General features: G+C 40.3%; 1 protein-coding gene across 2 annotated transcripts in view; it reads right to left on the reverse strand.

The window, feature by feature from the left end:
* The window catches only part of magi3b (membrane associated guanylate kinase, WW and PDZ domain containing 3b), a 125,051-nt gene that overhangs the window by 19,813 nt on the left and 83,171 nt on the right, over positions 1–22,067 (reverse strand). For both annotated transcript variants that reach the window (XM_085407314.1, XM_085407316.1), the window contains exons 2-6: positions 18,728–18,844; positions 9,115–9,234; positions 4,729–4,935; positions 2,411–2,579; positions 567–646 (exon numbers count right to left, since the gene is read on the reverse strand). In XM_085407314.1, coding sequence (XP_085263440.1) covers positions 567–646; positions 2,411–2,579; positions 4,729–4,935; positions 9,115–9,234; positions 18,728–18,844 — 693 coding nt within the window. The remainder of the gene's footprint in view (positions 1–566; positions 647–2,410; positions 2,580–4,728; positions 4,936–9,114; positions 9,235–18,727; positions 18,845–22,067) is intronic.

Consider the following 22,067-nt stretch of genomic DNA (forward strand, 5'->3'; position numbering starts at 1 on the left):
CCCGTGGTTTTCAACAATCTGGCTGGAATAGCTGGTGAATGTTATGTCTTGACGAACATTATGAGGCATAAGAAAAGAAAAGACAGATGAGCTCTTAATGCACTGGAAGGAAGTGCACTGGAGTTGCTTTTCAGAAGAAACACACTCACTAGCTTTCCATTTGCCTGTAAAAATCCATTAAAAACAAGCTGGAAGGGTCCCACTTTTTCAGCCGTGGCTGCTGTCTGTCTATGCTTGCACTTAAGCCCACATTATATCCTAAGGATAAAAAGGCACGTCTGAAAATCCTCAAAGTAGACTCCAGCTCTAGATTTTTGAAAAATTAGCTTTTAGCACTGCGATGCTTAAGGTTACTCTTAGGTGATGTGCCATTTCAAAGAGAAGTCAAACATTCATATTTCATCCTGGTTGGTTGCTTGATTCATTGTGAGAAAGGGTGAGAAGTGATGGCTCATGTAATGTAGGGCATATACAATGTAAGTATGCCCTTGTGTAAAAGCATGTGCAGTATTTAATGGAATGAGTGTACGCTTCAGAAAACCAGCTGAGCAAAGGAGTATACATACCGCCATCCTCGCACTTCTCAGGGGGCTTTGCCTTCTTTGCCAAGCGGGGGTCCAGCCACGTGGTTGTCTTGGTATTGTGACTGTAGAGTGCAAAAAAATAAAAGCCAGGAAATATCTTCAGTAAAGACCTCTGAAAACAAGGAAACCACTGCTGAAGCACAAGCAGCCAACAAAAAAGATGTATCACAGCAGGAAAAACGGCAGCCGTATTCTCCCGTGTAACATGCTCTTGTGCACAAGATTACTCAATTTATCAGCAAACATCTGATCCATTGCTTTATATTCAGCTGTCAGATTACAGTGTTTATGGTTAGGTGGCCTTTTCAGAGGGGAGAAAAAAAAACCATGTGATGTGAAACATGACAAACTCATTTATCCTCAAATGTGTTAAACAACTGGAGTGTGTAATCAGCAGGAAAATCACAATGGTCTTCTGATATCTTCAGAGACAAGTAGCTTAGAGCAAAATGCGAATAAAACACAAAGTCGTGAACACACACACTTACAGACCCTAAGAGAAGGTCTGTTTTTTAGCTTTACTAAGTTGTCTTTTTAAACATCGGATACACTGTGAGGCCTAGAAATATTGCAAGTTTACTATTAAACTGAATTTTACTGTTAAGTTTACTGAATTTCCCAGAGGAATCTACCTGAGAGATTAATACAGTTCTATCTATCTATCCAAACAAAGGACAGTTGTGTACATTTTCTTCTTTTTAGTTGTTTTTATGCTGTTGTCAGGCTGTTATGGTTTAATTTTCCTGTGACAGGAAATGAGGTGTAGATCTCAGCTACACAACTCATCATCAGACAGAGGATCAAACCTAATATCGCTGCTGAAACTGACAGAAATATTTTTTGAACTTTTTGCAGACATACTTGTTCTTTTCTATTTATATGTATATTTATACCTATTTATCTCTATACTTATCTACCAATATCTCTGTTTCTACACTCATTTTATACGAGTGCTTGATGTTTGTTGTGTAGTTGCTGCTATGACAACTCAGTTTCCCTCTGGGATTAATAAAGTCTCTGATTCTCTGATGTGTCCTTCATTATGGATAAATGAGAAACAAGCAAACATAAAAAAAAAAACGTATGACAATTGATACACACACAACACTTTCATGTTACCATAACATTTAGCAGCATACCTCACTGTAGCTGTAAGATGCGATAATTTACATAAGCAACAACACTCCGGTTGTCAGTCGGCCCACATTTCAAACCTCATCATCCAGTTTACAGACTGCACCAGCTATCAGCAGATTAACCTGCAGCAGCATCTTCTTATGATTTCTCTTATTCAACAGCACCTCACAAAACAAGCAAAGCAATTTCCTAAAATAACTGATCACATATTAGCATTTGTTGGGACTACTTTCTTCTGTGTATTAGTTCCAACACACATTTGTTGTGCTAATGAGTATTGATGGCAGCAGGCAGGTGAAAGTGGCCCTGATATATTTGAACTTTTCACCAAGGTCAATATTTGTGACTTATTGATGTGGTTTTAATAGTTTTGGCCACAGGCAACACACAACAACTCTTGTGGGCTGAATCAGTTAATTGTTGTTATTTTAATTATATTTTGTTATAAATATTAAATAAATATTAAATAAACACTGTTTGAGAAGCATAGAATGACATAGCATATATGGCAACTTGTGGGTTAATGAGTAATAACTTACATTTGAGGATGCACTGCCTGATAATCCAGGACTGAGAGCATGTGTAATTATGTTTTATAAACTCTATAAAATTAACTAAAATAACTGCAATTTCTAATCAGCCCTGTATCAGACATTATCACTTTGAGCCACAGCTCACGTCTCACTTACTCTATGAAGTAGACCATGCCGGTCTCAGTATAAGCCATCTCCCAGTTGAAAGGCAGGGGCTCCAAGCTGTCGTCACGAGGAAGAGAGCTCCATGTGCGGAAGTCCATGGTGCTGCTGGACTGAGTGTAGCTGGGCACTGCTTTCCTCCAGTCTGCCCCCTCTTTGTGCTCTGGAGAGCGTTGGAGGATGGATATATTAAAAAGGGAATAAGACAGTGAAAGCAAGGCAGAGAGAGTAGAAGGTTCGCCTGCAGGAACACCTATGTCCTGTGTTCCTGCTTGCTGCAGGGAATTGGCGATTCCATGTCACACACAGGATTTGCATGTCTTCGCCAAAGGGCAGTTTTAGATTTGCCTGAGCAAACTGTGTGTGAGGAAAAGTCTGTGCCTATGTATGTGTATATTTCCTGTGGGTTGCAATGATAGAGGCAGGGATTCACATCGAAAGGGCCAGTTGAACCCTGAGGCTTCTTCTCTTTGATAATACTTTATAACTGCACATAAAATATATTCTATTACATTTGTAGACACTCCCCTTTAATGAGAAACTGCTTGCCAATGAACACAAAACATACAACAAAGAGCACTCCATGCCTTCCTCAGAAGATTGTTATAAAGCACTGAAACATAACTGGTTTTCATCCTTTTCTTTTTATGTGGCGCTAACCCTCCTCACAATAGAGGATAATGCCAAAAGATGTTACGCAAATCACAATAAAAGCATATCTGGGGGGATGCATTTCCTAAAGATCATTCCACCAGAATTTTATATTGCCTATAAATTGCTAAAAGAAACAACTACAGAGCCCTTCAGCAGCATTCAAATTTTGGTTATTTACAGCTTCTAAAACACTTTCCTCTTTTGCCTCTCTGATCAAATACGCACACTTGAGCTTGATTTTTAAAGGAAGACAAAGTGCGGATGGCATGTTTGAAGATGCTTTATGTGCTCGAGCTATGTAGAGACTTGGAGAACCAGCCTGAGGGCAAAGCCTGAAGGAGAGCTCATCAGTAAGGTTCACAGCAGGGTGAGGGCCCACTCGACGATACGAGTCAGATGGGTTATAGAAGGACTGTGGTTGATAAGGAAAGCCTAAGCAACGATGGGGGAAGCTGCAGTGAAGAGTTCAGAGACTTAGAGCTCACATTTTCCATTAACCTCTTTTTTCATTCGACCATAACTCTCTCCATCTACGGTTGGTCTGAGACTTCTTTGCCACAGCTGTGGGCTGTAGCAGAGCAGTCATTTGTGACTGGTTGCTTTCCATAAAAAGAACTCCTGAATGTCTGGGCATTGTTTTGTGTTTGATTTCAATATGACAGAACAGTTGTGTAAACAGACTGGATTTCTGTGAATCCCTTGTACAGCTGAGCAAGCAGTGCTTGAGCTGAGACTGTCAAAACAACGTTTCATTGTGTAAAAAATATTTTCAGCTTGGACTGGCCTCAATCTTAACCCTAATTCTCTCCTACTAAAAAAAATGGATATGGTATGTAGCATGTAACCTATTTCTGCTACAGGTCTGCTCTCCTTGTAAGCATTAAGGACAGATTCACTCCTTAGAGAGCCCAGGAGTTGTTCTGATAGATCACATGCACAGTATCCTACTCTCCTAGATCAGAGTCTCTCAAGGTGACCTGGGAGTTTATTCAACGCTAATGGTAACAGGGCTGTCACATCACACATTTAAAATAGAGTCCAAGATAACATTATTTCTATTATTTCTAGAAAGCGATATTACTGTGACCTAAAGTTCTTTACATGTCGGTTGGGTCCCTTCAAAACTAGAAACCCAAATCTATCCTCAGGAACCAAGTCAGACAGGGCACAGACTGAGTTCAATCTAAGTGTCATTATGTCAAAAATCTGGATTATATTTAACAATGAAATGAAAAATCCAATACCTGTTGAATGCTCTCTTTCTGGGCCTGTTTTTGCATTTGGATCAGGTCTCACTGTCCTCAGGTCCCTTTCTAAAAAAGACTTAACAGTAATTCTTGATGCTTTAGGGTTTTCTAGGGTCTTTTAGGGTCAAGTATTACTGAACTGAACTAAACACAGAACTGAAAACTGACTATTATTAAACAGTAAGAAATCGGAAGTAGAAATTTCTTCCCCTGAGCTTCTCATTAAGAAAAATAATATGCAATACCATTTGATCTAGGAGTACAAAATATTTCAATCTTGACTGACAAATGAGATGCAAAATGACAAAATGAATTACGAAGACGACCAATCTGCACAGGAGAGCGTAGTGCCACATTATTTTCGTACACCTTTTTTGAAGCCTAACATTTTATGCTTTGACATTGACCTACCAGGCAAGCCATTGACCAGTGGTGGCCGCTCATCATCATCCTCCTCCTCAGGTACAGCGCTGTCCTTCCTGTCCATCTTACTGACTGAGGTTGTACGTTTCCTGGGGACCTCGCCACCAAAGTCCTCATCAAACAACACCTGATCCACCAGGTCAGGCTGCACCAGGTTGGGCTCTGCTGGAGGCTTTGGGGTTCCATAGTAGTTACCTTACAGAGGAAAGGAAAATGAAAAAAAGAAGTCATTTAAAATAATGTAACCAGAAATAGAAAAGCTTGAGTATATTTCAAAAAGACCAAAAGGAAAGAAAACTGTACTTGGCTGTGCCAGAAGACACAGACAGGCCCTCCACTATGCCACTATCACCACAATTTCTGTGATTTAAATCAAAAATGATTTCTCTAAATGTCACACACCAGCACTCAAGGTCAACCATTTACAAATTTCAGAGGTCTGATTCCTCTGCATATTTTTTCCGTCTCTTAAACCCCCGCTTTGTTTCCCCTTGATAACCGCACCACAGGGCTGTCATCACTCATGTTACATTAAAATCACTTCACTTGGAATTTGCCAGCAACTAATTACACTGATCATTGAATACAGCAATTATCTATCTCTCAGCTTGCTTTTTTTCCATAATGAAGAAAGACCTTGTGTTACGGATTATAAATATTCAGTGGGATAACAGCGCTCTGTAAAGAGACGCAGGAGAGAGTAAAACTTTGTTAAATTATTTTCTCATTTAGCTCATGGGGTGATCTATCTATGTATGGCTAGTGAGCAGTATGTGGAACTCAATTTAGGCATTGAATAAGTAATTATTCAACCTCCATTAGGATTACAAATAATGTGCATACTAATTTAAATCCCTGCCATTTATTATGATTATTTGTTTGTTAAATGCTGCTCTGTCAGATGTGTTTACGGAAAAATTATCAAATTAATTTTTTTGTAATCCATTAGTAAAGGCATATATTTACTTGCTACTTACAATAAGTGATCGTCAGATTGAGCCTACTCAGCGAAATCATCGTATATAATTAGATTAAATAAAGAATACAGAGAAATACCGCTGGGAAATGCAGATCTTTGGCTATTTAATTAGCCTCCATAAACTTGATCTTATTTTCATTTGGAGCCAGTTGCTTATGGGACCATTGTATTATGAACCTTTGATGTATTTAAGCGTGAACATGCAGGCATCACAAACAGTGTACTGTAAGAGCAGCATTTATCAACTCCAGATCTTTTTATAGCTCGCTACAAAGAGGGAAAACTGACAGCATCGTGCATGCCAGAAAGAACAGAGGGCTGTGAGGAAAATATCACAACCACTCCAGCAGCTTTACAGAGCGATACAGTAGCACCACATCAGCCTTCCTCATAAGTGAGCCCATCTTGAGCCAGGCCTCATCTCCTCGGGCATGCCAGCAACAGTACACGGCAAACAGGGTTAATGCAGCTATCTTTCTCAAAGCAGCAGGAAGGTTGAAAAGAAGACGAAGGCTGGATGAAAGCCTACCCTTCCCCTCCTCACATGTAACTTTACTGTTTACCAAGCGACAGCCATCCGCATTTGTCAAAGATGGCTTCATTAACAGGGGTGGCACAGCGATAGCGGGGAAAGATTGGGTCTGCTGGCTAATCCCCGCCTGTCTCCTGCCACACGCTGACATTTATCAGCCAGACGCTACCTCTGTGATTAATTACTTACTAACATGTATCTTGGCCCCTGATAAATGTGTGGCGCAGATATAGCGGTGTGTGAAAGCAGTGTATCAGCAGAGATTTGTGGCACTATTTGCCATTATAAATGGAGGGAAGCCTTATAAGCTGATAAAAAAAAGGAAGCTTGTCCAATGTTACTTGTGATCCTTGTGTCATGAGGTTGATGAGCAAGGATGAGTGAACCTGCTCCTTCCAAGTGTGTGCAAGTAATTTCATGGTGGTGGAATCAGCTACTGGTAATAAAAAAAAAAGCTTCCAGTTGTGAAGGGCAATATAAGCTACACAAGGTTATGAGCACTCTTTCATCCTACCAAATGCACGGACAGACACATACACAGCAACAAATCCATCAGACCAAATCCACAAACAGTCAGCTTCAAAATCCAATTTAATGTTTGTTTTCACTTCTTGCAAAAATCTGACTCATTACCACAAAATATACCCTAAAACAACTGTATAGAAGTGGCTGACAAAAGATGAAAGAATTCTGCTCGTAGCATATTAAAGTTCATCTATCAGGGAAAAAAAAGTCTTGTAAAGACCTATTTAGTTTTTAACTGCCTCCTCTGCTCAACTCTGAAAGTGTGACCCAACCTGGATCTCAGAGGCACAGAAATCAAGGAGGGACCAACCCCCCCAAAAAACTAACTGTGAATGCTTGGCACGGATGGCTTATATGTGTGCTTGCCAGATTACCTGGGACCACAACCAACATAGATTGTCCAGCTTGTATCCGACCAATTTTAGAGCAGCCTGGATGCACAGAAACAATCTTATCCTAGAGGGATATTACAAGTGTGTTGTGTCCTCATTTTTATCCAGTCTTTCTTGAGAGAAGAACAATCCCTGACAGCTTTGTGACAAATAAGTTAAGGAGACGCTGTTTAGGCTAAAAATATATGTACATTGCCTCCCATAAGCCATTTGCTTAGTGGAGGACAAATGTTTTTCTTGAGCCATTAAGATAATGGCCATTACATCAGGGAGTTCATTATAATTAACTAAGAATCCCATTAGCCAAGCAACTTGTGCACAGCTCAATTATTATGCACGACTACAGACTTAAGGTAATTCACGAGGTCCTCACAGAACTATGGAAGCCACCTGGCCTGTGACAGGACACAGGAACTTATTTTCCCCTTTCCAAAGAAAAAAATAGGCTGGGCTTCAAACACAACTAAATGCAGTAAATCACATTCCTTGATCCGATTACTTCCACCTTTGAGTAAACTGTGCTGCTTAGAGATCAACACTCCCTGCCACAGTAGCCGTGCATCGCTTGTGCTGACTGAGTTTAAGCAGACGCGCAGAGGAGGGGGCATCCACTATCAGAGTGTTCAGAGTGTTCCCTCTTAGGAGTAGTATACTGAAACCTTCCAACTTTTGAGAAGCTAATCCTCACATCTGCACATAGCCGACGCTGTCCTGCTTCCTCGGCAAAGGGGGTTTCCACTGGGAGACGAGGAGCTCAGTATGCCTGTCAACTACATCTCTTTCTCTATTATATTATATTCCTCGATTTGCTCCCCATTTCTCTCTTTCTGCAAACAGTCAAACTCTTTATAAAAGGTATAAATCCCACTTGACTTCAGCTCATAGATGAAGGACAGGTTTTGGGTGCCTTGGTAGCCCTGGAAACCTGATCTTCAAATTCTTAGATGATCTATTCCGACAGAAGGAAGGACAGGATTTGTTCTGTATTCAAGGATGTGGAATTGTGTGCTAACAATGTATGTGTGTCCATGTGTGTCTAATGCCAGATAAAGCTAACCAGAGCTGAGCACCAGCCACAAGCTTCAGTACGAGCAGTGAAAAGATCAAAAGATTTAATTATGGAGACAAGCTGAAAAGAGAAAAGGGTGAATGACCTGTTATCTGGGAAAACTCGGGCAACTCTTTTTATTTAAATATCTGTATCTTTTTCTGGTTGCAGAACACTTTATGTTTTAGTTGTTTAGGAGTAAGAACATCCAGTAACCTCCAGCAGTTTTGTTTAATAATTAATTTTGTAATGAAAATAAAAAGAAGACTGGAATTTTTTTTGTTTTTTTCCTCTACATGCTGTCAATTATAGTACTTAGAAAGGAAATTACAATCCTCTGATCACTGCAACATACATAACACAAGGCCTATAATTCACCCTTTAGCTCAAACACTTTGAATGCTTTGCTACAAAGAAGAAAAAACCCTTCCTGCCTATCACACCTGTCACTGACTGCTGACTATTTCAGGTCCTAAAGTGCCTGGAAAATGTAAAGTTTATTTAATCCTTGCTACAAAAAATTTGTTCTTATTTATACAATATTTCTATGTCTATTTAAATTTAAGGTCTGCAAGCGTCATACCTCATCGCCCTTTCTACACATAGAGAGGAGAAGCTGAATAGTGCAGTTTATATCAAGAGCTGCAAATACTGCTGCTACTCTGACTGTCACTTCTAACAAGTCTTTAATCGTGTTTCACTGATCAATACATTTTGTCCCGCTCGTCACATTTCACTAAGGCAGGCTATAAGTCATAATGACTGTGAATAGCAAGCTTACACTCACTCTATTATAGAGAGCTGTCAGTGTGAATCATATTCTCTGACTAAATGCACACCGCCGAAGACATGCACATAGAAAGGTTTCTCATATTCTTAATGCCACCGTGATGCCTACCATCATAGGTTCCACTCTCTAGCAGAAGTCCACTCTCCTCCAGGATCCTAAAGTCTCCAACACTGATGAAATTGTAGTCCACGCCTGGCACCTCCCCCTCTCGAGGAAGCCGTGTTGTGCCTGCAAAGAAAAACACACAAGCATACAAGTCAACACAAGTATAGATAAAGCAGTAATGTAGAATATGTTTCAGTTGAGACAGAAACTGAGATTAAGATATTTTCTCGGCTAACAGGTTCTGAACTGAATTGACCAGTCAAAATAAAAACAACTCTCTACTCTCTGTTCTTGATTTCAAAGATACAAAAGATGCAGTTTTTGTGCGTTTTTTTCTTTTTATCTGTACAGGACTGCAGTACATATTTGATAAGAGCAGATATCTCTTTTTGGAATGAAAATCCAAAGAGACCTTGGTACCATCTTGTGAAAGATGGATAATTGATGAAGGCCTGTAGAGCACTGAGGGCTTAATTCATTTAATCCTTCGTGAGTAACTGCAGCCTCTGCTAACAAGTTCTTATTGGAAGCTTCTTGGCACATATACTGGCTACAGCTGAAATGCAGAAATCAGTAGAGCAAATTAGAGATGTGAATTATGATGGAAGCAATGGGATTTGTAGCCCCCTGGTGTGGGTTAAGTTCACTCAGTGCCACAGAGGGCAACGCGAATGCAAATGACACAAGGCAATTCTGAGTGCATATTTTGCCCCTGTGGGGAAGCCACAGTCTACTTCAGTACTGATGGGAATTTTTTTCTTCGAGGATGATTATCTGCAAGGCAAAAAAATTGACACCAAATGATTACATTAGCATGGGGATTATGTAAACTGTATTCCATGAATAAGTAAGTGGGAATGTGCTACAATTGCACTCAAGGCTAATTAGGTGGTGTGTCACCAAACTTGTAAACTCCACTAAAATAACCACAAGAGTTGAAGGTAGGACAGCAGTAATTGGTAGCATGAGAGGCAAAACAAAGCAGACACACAGCCACCAGTCATCAATCCTGCATTTCATGGACATTTCTCTCACCTAAATGAATGTCAGTCATGCTTCTGGAGCAGATACTTCCTAGTTAATCCTTTCTAGGGTCATGGGAAGGGCAGAGGGTTGAGGATAAGAGGGAGATGAAGAAACAACCCTGCAGATTACCAGTCTGTAGGGGGCTTGCATAAAACAGTCCTTTATATTCAGAAAATCATTCAATCTGAAATTTTAAATAAGCCCGATTTCAGTGTAAGAGGAAACCAGAGCAAATCGAGTAGCCCTGCAGCAGAAAAGGGAGATGAGGGAAACACAGAAACGATACTACACAGACCTACAACACAGAAAAAAGTTTAGTAAGTGAATATGCTCTCACAATGCCAAGCAAGAGCACTTCTACCACTTCTGAATTCAGCAACAGCAACGCACAGTATCAGCAAGAAAGTAACATAAGTATTTTGAATTAAATACAAATATACCCTAAGTGTGCCGTTGATCTGTTCAGCAACAGTATACATGTGTTGCATTAAAATAAACTGCATTTAGGCATTACAACAACTATAGTGGAATGTTACTGAAATATACTGCAGCATCTCCAGAGTATTTTTTTGGCACTTGTAGAGTCTGTGCTAATTAGAAGTGAAAAGGGTCTGTAGATCATGGTGGCCAAATAGCCTATTAAGTAACTTTATGTTGCCATTTCCTTTTGTTTTTCCACTCATATTTTCTCCCTAATTGGACTGTGACAGCTTCACTGCACAGTGCAGGAGCAAAATCACAGTTTGGGGAGAAAAAAACCAAAACACAGACGCTTGCTTCTACAGTCTGCTGTGATACCACAGTTTGTGTTACCAAAAGCAGTTGACACTGCATTGTGTGTGTGAATGCCAACCTCTGCTGCTTCTCATTACCAACTTGTCTGCCTGCGGCGCTGGCTTTGGTCCCTCGAAAATGTCCCCTGTAGCCCAATTACTTGAGTCACAGTTGTACCTGCCAAGAATCTCCCTAAGCCATCATCCTGGATGCCACACCAATATATACCATAAACCTGCTATTGTGAATCAGTTGTGCCAATATAATAAGGGCTCGCTCATGTTTTGAGGGTGCAGATGAATGAAAGTGGCAAATCCAAACAGAACTTTGCAGCATCTTGCCATATTTTTCTTTTGAACACAAGGGTTGGAGACTGCTAAACTAACGGCAGGAAGCCCCCCCCCCCTCCAAAAAAGATACTATAATGAAAAAGGTTAAGTGGATATACTGCAGTTAATTGCCCAGCAATACACAGCAGGAATGTATTTGGATCATGGCACATAGCAGAGGGGAGAGTCTCCTCTATTCAAATTCGGGCTGTACCGAGTGACATTTTCTCAGGCTCTGGAGCTTCAGTGGGAATCAACAGCAAGTAATAAAAGATTCAGGACATGTGTCTCCTGGTTTAATTAAAGGCAACAATTGTACAACTGTAATCTGACAAAATCACTAGACACACAAGAAAAAGGCAACAGTAGTGCCGTGACTTCTAAAGTCAAAATGACACCAGTTTTTGGGGTTACATAAAGTTTAAAAAGTACAAAAAAAATGGCATCATGGTCTCTGAAGCACCCTTCAGTTTTTACTTGATTATTTTTCCTTGTTGTCTTGTTTTTTGTTAGCTCCTGTTTTATTTTAGTTGTGGATCTCTGGTATTTCTTTTTTGTTTTTCCCTCATTTGCTGTAGCCTGCCCTGCCCTCATTAATTTCACTGTGATTGTTTTCACCTGCATCCAGTCAGCCCTGTGTGCGTATGCAGTTTAATCTGTTCCCCTGTAAATTTGTCTATTTACCTTCAGTTTGACCTTCTTGTACTCACATATTTCAAAAGCTTTTCTGGGTTCTAGTTTTGTTTTTATCAGCCCTGTGGAGTCATTAAAGCTCACCTTTTGTTAGTTAGACCTATTTATTCATTTCAATTTTGTAACCTGAGGTCAAGAAAATGTTTCAACACCATCTGCTGCATGTGCTTTGGATGGTGCTAGAGGTATTGTAAACAATAGTAAGGGAGCTGCTTGTCTGGTCAAACTATATAAATAAAGCTTATAATTAGGGCTGAATCCGATGACCCAGAACCTTCACTTTCTTATGCTGCAATAGGCCTAGGTTCCTGGTGGCTTCCCATGATACACTGACTGTTTCTTCCTTATTCAGGTTTGTGTTTATACACCACTTTACTTTTAATCATTAGGTTCTGTCTCTCTTCCACAGTATGTCTCTTGCTCTGCCTCCCTCCCCACCCCACCAGCAGATGGCCGCCCCTCATTGAGCCTGGTTCTGCTGGAAGTTTCTTCCTCTTAAAAGGGAGTTTTTCCTTTCCACTGTTGCCGAGTGCTTTCATACAGTGGATCGTCTTGTTTGATTGTTGGGGTTTTCTCTGTATTATTGTAGGGTTTTTACCATACAATATGAAGTGCATTGAAGGTTTTTGTTGTGCATACAAATGGTGCAAAATGCAGCTGCTCACATTTGAACAAGTACTTGGAAATTTGAGCACATTACCCCTATATTGAGATCTCTTCATTGACTACCATGTCAGGTTTGAGCAGATTTTAAGGTCCTGCTGCTCACCTACAAGGCTTTAAATGGACTGGCACCTTCATACCTCTCCGACCTTTTACACCTTTATGTTCCATCTCGTGCTCTACGATCTCAGGACTCTGGCCTTCTAAAGGTTCCTAGAGCCAGAAAAAAAGACAATTGGAGAGCGTGCTTTTTCTTTTCGTGCCCCATTTTTGTGGAACCTCCTCCTTCAAGATATTAGGCAGGCATGCTCTGTGGGGGTTTTTAAAACTAAGTTGAAGACACATTTGTTTACCCTATCCTACATGTCTTAATTCTTTACCTTCTTTTTAAAAAAAAAAAATTCTTACTGTTTTTAACTTGTATTGTGTTTTCTACTTGTATCGCTATGTATCGCTTTTATTTATTTATCTTTTTAGTTTCAAATAGCTGTACAGGACTTTGTTTAAAAGCGCTTTATAAATAAAGTTATTATTATTATCGAAGGGTTTTGTTGTGATTTAAATAAATAAAATTTAAAAAAATTAAAATCACACCAAGCATCTCTGAAATCTCTGAAAAAGTAAATTCAGAGATGTGCCCTGGGTAGGGACTAGGGAGATCTATGTCATGTGCTTTTGGCACAGCATTGCTTGTTCAAAAGGTTCCTAGATCTGCAGCTACATGTCTTTTTGAAAAAATAAAAAGCTACTTAGTATTGTGACAAAGTCACTGAGTAGGCAAAGATGAGGTGACCTGAAGAGTGATGATCCCTGCCTGGAGTAAGAGACAGATGAGACAGGTAAGTCCGGTGCCCAAGCTTAGATGGTTTACATTTACACTAAATTCTGACCCCCAAAAATAAAAACCAAATATCTGAAGCTTTTATCTTTAAAACTGCTGGTTGATTACAAACCTGACAATGACAACAAGTCACATGCATACACTCCATTTATAATACAAACTAAACTTCACTTCACTGGCATTGTTAGGCAGATTTGTCCTTGGTACAAAGCCAGTTTCCTGTCACTATGACGGACAAGCTGCTGGCTTTAGCGTTGCATTTAACATTCAGGATGGTGTCAACGCTCTCATAAAACTCTTATTAGAAATTGAATGACCATTTCCTAAAATGTCAAACTATTCTTTTTATTTTATGGTTATGAGTAGTGGTTCAGAGCTGTGCGCCTGTCTATCTTGGTTAGAAAAAAAACCTGTCACCTTAGTCTTCCAAGGTCTAACTGCTGAGACCTATTTTCTGAACCGTCTGGACTCGAGGTTGCCACAATGGGAACTTCAGAGGTAGTCAGTCAGAAGTGGCAGGCCATAAATTTAACATGTTGAGTTCGTGCACAGTTTTATGATGGTACTTCAAACAAGGGTGGCTTAGGGCTTTGATGTTGAAATTGAAAGAAAGAAAGAACAGGGAAAGCAAAAGGGATCATCACAAATCCAAACTCTGTTGGTATTTCTGCAGAAAAAATCGCCTTTGAGAAAATATACTTTGGCAAACTCTGTCACTTAGCTATCTGCTGATGTCTTTTTGTAAAACAGACTACCCTATATTGCCATATAAAAAGTAAATGCATAACAGCTCCTTTATCTACCTTCTACCAGTATTGATTTAATGGGAAATTGTGAAAATCAGTTGATGAGGAGAACAGGGAGGCAGAGCACAAGGAATGAGCTGTCGCCACATTTAGCATGCAGAGAGCGAGGTCAGAATGCTTTTCTCATTTCTCTAATTTGTGGCTCCGTGTCTTGTCTATCCTCCATCCTTCTGCCTGTGACCCGGAAATCAATCTCAGTATGCCACGTTGAAGGATGTCTCATTTCTTTAAATGCACTTGTAGAAGAGAGGAAAGAGGAGGTTTGTCAGAGGAGATGTAATTGACGATGGGCAGGTGTGTCCTTTGTCGAAGTGTTTTTTTTTACCTCCAGTGTATAAAAGAGATATGACTCACAGCTTGAATATATATAAAAAAAAAAAAACATGAGAGATGGACTGTTTAAATAACTGTTTTGTCAGTTATTTAAGATCAAGCTTTCTACCCTTCACCGTTTGTGCGTGACTAAAAAAGGTACGTATGTTGCATAAAACATACACTGAACAAAAATATAAACGCAACACTTTTGTTTTTGCTCCCATTCCCCATGGGATGGACGTAGAGACCTAAAATTCATTCCAGATACACAATATAACCATCCCTCCCAAACAGTGGTCACAAATCAGTCCAAATGTGTGGTAGTGGGCACATCTGCTATATTGAGATAATCCATCCCACCTCACAGGTGTGCCACATCAGGATGCTGATCTGACATCAAGAGTAGTGCACAGGTGTACCTCAGACTGCCCACAACAAAAGGCCAACCGGACTTGTCTCAACTCCTCTCTCCTCATAACCTTTCCTTGCCTCCTCTACTCACATCTCTGGTGGGAGGACCTAAGACACAAGGAGAGGAAGCAAGGAAGATGAGCAATCTGGGAAATGAGAAAATGGAGGGATAGTCCAGCAGCATTTGTACATGACACGTTGATCCATCCCTGCATTCCTGTCTGTGCATGTACCTGCACTAGTGCAGTGTGTGTGTGTGTGTGTGTGTGTGTGTGTGTGTGTGTGTGTGTGTGTGTGTGTGTGTGTGTGTGTGTGTGTGTGAGAGAGAGAGAGAGAGAGAGAGAGAGAGAGTTTGTTTGGCATAAAGCTCTTTCTCCCCATCTCTGATCTTGGTGGGGAGTCAAGGGACCGCTTGTGACCCTGAGCATTCTGTCCTCTTAGAAAACCCTCCTCTTTTTGTTCTCTTCAGAGCACTTGAGAGCCTCCTCCAGCGTTTTTGTAAAGTCCAAATGAGATGGAGCCCGTCCCAAGACCCTGTCAAGGAGGCTCGGGGATTTACCACACACAAACAGCAGAGACTGTGCTCGCGTGTTGTCTCTGTTCCCCCCCTTTTCCTCCATTACAGACCACTCTTCATCGCCTGTCCTCTTCTTTCTGTCTCTTAAAAAATTTGTTTTGTGTTTCATAACTGGCCTAAAAGTAATGCTTGCATTATGAACCTAAAATCTAAAGCTCAGTAGAATTGACCTTATGGTGTTAGTAGGCTGCACAAACAGAATGGCACAGATCAGCTGTAGTTGTGTTAGCGTAGTGCAGTGTGGTGGTAGTTAACTAAAGTGGACCACTGGCATGGTGACACAAACCAACCGCTAATCCGCCTGCTGTCAGCATGATTGTCACACATGGCTCTCAAATGTGCTTGTTTATCATCAGCTCGTCATGTTCAACACATTCAGCGAATTGTTATGTGTCCTCATTTATAATGCCATAGTGTTACTTATAGGGTAGGAGTACTCACTGCACAACTTTTCACTTTTCTGTGCCAAATATATGACCAGCTGAATCCATGCTGAAGAGTTGCAGGGTGAAATTGCAAGAGCAAAATAACTGCAAAACACAGCAGGGGAGCAGAAGATAGACTATTGCTAAAAAAAAAAAGCCATTCACACTACTCAACAAAGCAGCTTGTGTTGCTGTTGCACTGCACTATTGTCTGGTATGGTTGATACCAGTGTGGTCACTCTGTATACAGTGAGTAAATACTGAATTGGTGCTGTAAAACCAACCAGTTATTCAATATTGTAATGCTATTCTGGATACATGGAGGATAATATGTGCTACAGTATGCTACTGTAACTGATTCTGGAACAGGTAAAATGTTTTTATGCACCTGACATTGGAATGCCAACACTAGGTTATATACACTGGAGCATTTCAAGGTTATAAACTGCAAAAACAGATCTTTTTTTGTTTGTTTTAAATTATTAGTTGTGGTTCAAATGTTTTTGCTTTTATACATTCAAACCACAATCTAAATAAAGCTGAAAGGAGAGCCAAGGGTAATTGAAACAGAAAAAGAGTAAAAGTGAAACAGAGAGGGTGAAGGATGGGAGACCGAGAGCGAGGGAGTGAATGATGGAGGTGCCGTCACTGTGCAAGTCCCGGACTCTTGCTCATTAAGACAGTAATTCAAGCAGGGGATTAGAGAGTCAGACTCATGCACCGAACCCACTGGCTGCGGATGATGAATGGTGGTCAAAGCCTGTAATATCTCACTGACCGCCGCCGCGGTACATGAAAATATACAACGTCGTGTTTGAACAGGTAGTTAATACTGGGGGTGTGTGGATGGGTGACAGAAAAGAGTCCAAGCATGTTATGTTGTGTGTGTGTGTGTGTGTGTGTGTGTGTGTGTGTGTGTGTGTGTGTGTGTGTGTGTGCAGAGAAGAGCAGGTGAGAGTGACAGGTAGCAGTGCTGGGGGGGAAATTACTGGAATGAGTTTTGTAAAGCTCTTTAATAAACTTCTGTCCATCGAGTGTAACTGACCCAAGATTCTACCAGTGCAGCCAGGTTTTGAGAAGAAAAATTCACAAAGTTCACAAAATGACTGACAGGTATATGAGAGGAATAAACACAAAGAAAAACATAGAAAGACTCAGAAACTGAGTGAGGCGAGGGATGGAAGAAGGATCGTCCTTAAGTAAAATATATATTAAAGGTAAGCAGCTTACTCTCTGAAAATTTTCACACTTGCGCTGCATGACCCCTCTGAACAAAGCAGAGCAACTTCCAGCCCTGAGGGGCGCGAGTGCTGAGATGCTGCGTGTTTGTGACAGGGCTGTGCCTAAGAGTCTGTCATCGCCTCAGCAGAAGTCCCTCTGCACGTGACTTAAACCTTGACTACACCCAATTACGGCATTTCTCTGAGCAGAGTCAGTGTTCAGCATGACGTGGTAAATATTTAGGCCAATATATCTGTGCAAACATTACGTCAGACTTACAGACACCGTGTCAGAGTCACGTCTCCCGTCGATGCAGTTTCACTTCAGCACATCATCTGGTGCCTTAAAATTCTGTGCAGTTTCTCCTTGTGCGTCATTCGACATCAGTGTTTCACCGTTTTACAATAAATTTAATACAAATTTAATACAAATTTTCTAAATGGAAATCTGTTTTTAAATTACAGTAGCAATGCAGACAGATACAGCACAAAAAAAATCCTTTTAAGAAAAGAAATAAAATTGCATTTCTAATTTTAGAGGCGTTCTCATCATTGTGGCAAACAGCCTGCATTTATGCAACCCACACAACCCTTAATCGGGATATTAATTTGCACCTTTGCTGTGCTAACAGCCTCATCTCTAATTTTGGTAATTTCCATGCTTTCATTTAACAAAAACGGCGAACATTCAAGCTTATAAAACCTTTTGAATTATCTAAAAAAAGGTTAGAAAATGCAGAGGCGTCAGGCTGCAAATGTGTTCTTCTTTTTCTTAGCTCCTGGAAAGTGACATTTTACCAATGAAAGGTTTCTGTCTGCACGGTAAAAGTGAATTTTACTCGACTAACCCAGTCCAAATCCTGAAGACATTATGAAACATTTCCACTGTTTGGAATTACAGGGATTGTATGTTTTTGGAATATATTAATTTGTAATGAAATGACTAATATTGCTTATAAATATTTTTCCGTTTTTCCACTCAAAATTACTATTACCCAAAAACCCATTCACTGTCCACAGTACCAACCTTTTTATTTACCACTCAATTACTGATTACAGCAAGAATAATAGCTGGTGACGGCCCCGCTGAGTAGAATGTCAGCAAGGAAAAGCAGAGAAGGGGAGGGAAAAAGCAGGAATATTTATGGAAAGAATACGACTTTGATCATTATGATGATACGGCACAGAAGTAAATAAGTTACACGGGGGTTACAGAGATGTCCTTGGCCGGGTTGCTATGGTGACACTGAAATGTGTGTTTTGTAGTGTGTGTGACAGAGAGCTGTGAGTGACTGACAGTGCAGGAGCAGACAGGGTACATATGTGTTTGAGCGCGGTGTGCGTATTCAGGCTTGCGTAATAAAATCAGAACAGGCCTGCTGCTTTTCAGTGCAATATGTTTCCAGCTGTCAGATGCATACAGAACGGCCTCATTGTTCCCATAGGGTGCTTCAGACAAAAGTGCACATGTGCTGAAAATAGGGTAGACTGTACATTCAAACCATGTATAGTGAATGCCATCAATGGTGTACTTACAGGGGATGGTGCGTAGGTAGAGGTTGTCCCGTATAATCTGTTGGAGCTTGTGGTCCAGCGAGCCCTTCTGAAACTGCAGACTGAGGTAGTGGCGCAGGTCCGTGTTCAATACTTTTCCTGCATCAACAGAAGCAGAGGCAAGGAAGGTCAATAAAAACATGTTGGTAGTCTCTCAGAAGAGTTTATGCCTAAAAGGAAATCCATCCAAGTGGCATGTACCCTCACAAAGTAATCAATACAACAAAATGAGATTAAACTGTTTTTCTTGACAAAACTGTAACCCTTTCATGCCTCAACGTAATATTTACGTTTGTTTCTCAGGGAATAAACTGTGTTCTGTGTAATTATTTGATGCAAACTGTGCTAACAAAGAGAAACATGAAATGGAGACGACTTAATAAAGACATGGGTTTTATTTTTAGAACATCATACAAGTTAAAATCAAGGTATAAGAAAAACACTGTCATGAAAGCATGAAGAGCTTAACAGACAACATGGTTTGACCAATTTACCCAAGAGATGTCTTTTCAGGTGTCAATAATTAAGCAATTAAGCCCATGCAACTCCCTGAACACTCCTGCAGTGATATTGCAAGGCACGGAAAATGGCCAGCTGCAGTCTGCCAGTAGTACTTTAAGTGTAATCATTTGAATTCAGTTAGGTGTATTTTGATTCATTCTATATAGACAGTATACAGACAGTATAAAGGGACACGCTAACGAATGAATGGTAGCTTACATTAATCAATGAAAGGGCAGTACAGAGGTTAGCAAGCAGTTTCCTACTTAAGAGTTTTTTAAATTTTGATACTCTGGGTTAATTGTAAGACCCTCCCTGAATGAATGAGGTTAAATTAATGAAACAAAATGTAAAGATCATTTGGTAAACTCAAAATTCACAAGGGGCAAGGGAAAACAAAGTCAGAAACTGACAGAATATATTCTTATGTGGAGAGTATGTGAGACCACCTGTCCTTTCAAGCTGAGAGCTTAAATCCTTGTTGATTTGCCTTCTAAGTCCAGGTCGATTACACAATTGAAAATGTAACTGAGGGGGAGAACAAAGGTTAAACTGATTATTAAACTTTGATCTCTTCTGTGAAATTCACTGTAATCATTTAGGATGATTGGGGATTTGGAGTACAAAAGAGACTATAGAGGGATTTCTGGCCTAGAAACACTTAAAAAATTGATTGCAAAGCTGCAGTAGATTACATCTCTGACTGTTTGTTGCATTCTGAGTAATCGGAACAAACTGGACCGAGCTGAATCCATTCATCCGAGGCAACAAATCGGAAATCCAAACCGCTAAGAGACAGTTGATAACAACTGTGCCTGTTGCTCGGTGGTCTTTACAGTTTCAATAACCTCGCACAAGACTCATAAACGTTTTTACCAAAGACACGCAATGCCACAACCTCCAAGAAGCAAGACACCAGAGATTTTCATAAGAAGATCTGAAAAGATTTCGCCTTTGCTCTCAACTCCCAGAAGCCTTTGAAAAAACAAAGAAAGTTCATGCAAAGTTTGAGGCAGAGGAAGACTTCTGAGTCGTCATACACAAGCAGGGAAAAAAAACTTTTTCTTTGAAAGAACATGATGAGGAGTTTGGAAAACAGGAAGAGATCTTCGTTGCCTGCAAGCCCTCATCCTCCTCATCTCTTGACAGAGAGAGTAGGCTTTGAAACAGCGTGACTACGGAGAAGTAATCATTTTCCCCCCATTTCACTTCTATTCTCTCTTCGTGTCTTTCCCCTCTTTGTGGTGCACACAGCCCAAACTCTGCTCAGCATGACACTGTTCTGCATTGCTATGAATACCAATCATAAGGACTAAAGATGAGATCTCGCTACTGTAGATGCAGTATATGTACTAATAGAGAGGGGAGAGGCACTAGACTAAGGAGGGGTGATAGAATAATGATGAGCTTTGGGTATATTTCCATAAGCTTACTCAACCCTCAAATCCTCTTTTCCTCATCAGCTCGTGACAGAAGCCAACACAGGCCATTATTGTGACAGCGCAGCTTTCCGATTATTTTGTGTTCTAAACTTACTCTCATTCCAGGTTTTGGAGGCTACTGACTCAAATCAAAATGCCCCTCATGTCCAGAGGCCTTGCTGCCATCTGACAGAGTTTTAGGAGCTGTCATCCCGCCGGGCTTGGCTTTTCAGAATAAAGGTTGCATGTTCTCCGTCTGCCTCTCCAAAGAGGGCTGCATTACAGCTGGTCTAGCAGACAGACAGATTGAAACTGGTGAACCAAGGCCCAATCTGGAAACTTCATCTCAAAACTGTCCCAGAATATCCTTTTCAGCTTGCACACATGGGAATTAATAGGGAAGTGAGGCTTTTTCAGCAAACTACATGTGCTCCATATGCTCACTGACAGCTCATAACTTAGTATATAGATAAAGAAATTCAGCAAATTTAAATTCAAATCACTAAAACTGCTTCTTCTTAAAACTGGAGCATTGCCACTTTTTGGCAGTTAAACCTGCAACAGCTAGACTATTACTGAAATGTCAGTTTGGTTTTCAGAGAAGGGAACTTACAGGAGTATCAGATTAACTCAAATTATTCACAGCTAAGATAAGCCTAAAGTGATAAAAGCAGTTAAATGTATGGCTGAAAGATGCTTTCTGCTTTCTTTGATGACTGGATGGCTTGCATAGCAAAAAAGTGCAGATTTCAGACAATTCATAACCATCAGAAATGTTCAAGAATCTACAACCTTTAATATTTGATTATGATTTTTAACTAAATCATGCAAATGCCTTGGTTAGGATGCTATAATTCATATTTTTTCCTATGACTGGGTTTTTTCCTTTCATTTCCTCCCTGATGTAGCGTCCTTTTAAATTTTCTTCCAGGAGTATGAGGACTGTTTTCATTGTCTTCAAGATTCATTGTTCAAGTTGTGGGAATGTCTGAGGGTCCATTCAGACTTTGCATGTAACACTGGACTTCACAGATCAGCTCCACTAGACTAATTGTGTCATCATTCCTTATTCTCAAAACCTCCCCGCGCTCAAGACTTTCACATCAAATATTAGTCTGCATATTGAACCCTTAATTGTAGGTTAACTGTGCATTTGGGATGATGAAACTCACTCTTTGATGATGAAGAAAGTCTTCTCACAACTGTCAACTTCTCACTGTAATGCTTCATCATGCCTCAACAATCAAAGGAGAACAATCCTCAACAAACACATATACAGATGCAGTGAAGATACTAGGTGTGAATGTGCCATAATGTAAGACAGTTGAGTAGCCACTGGATAAATAAAAGGGCAAAAATGCATGCACTCCCAGGCACACATACCCGCTGCTCTGATCTGT

Source organism: Rhamphochromis longiceps, linkage group LG5, assembly GCF_057381845.1.
Source record: "Rhamphochromis longiceps isolate RC_006_pf linkage group LG5, R_longiceps_female_GT1.1, whole genome shotgun sequence".
In the NCBI taxonomy this organism is placed as follows: Eukaryota; Metazoa; Chordata; class Actinopteri; order Cichliformes; family Cichlidae; genus Rhamphochromis; species Rhamphochromis longiceps.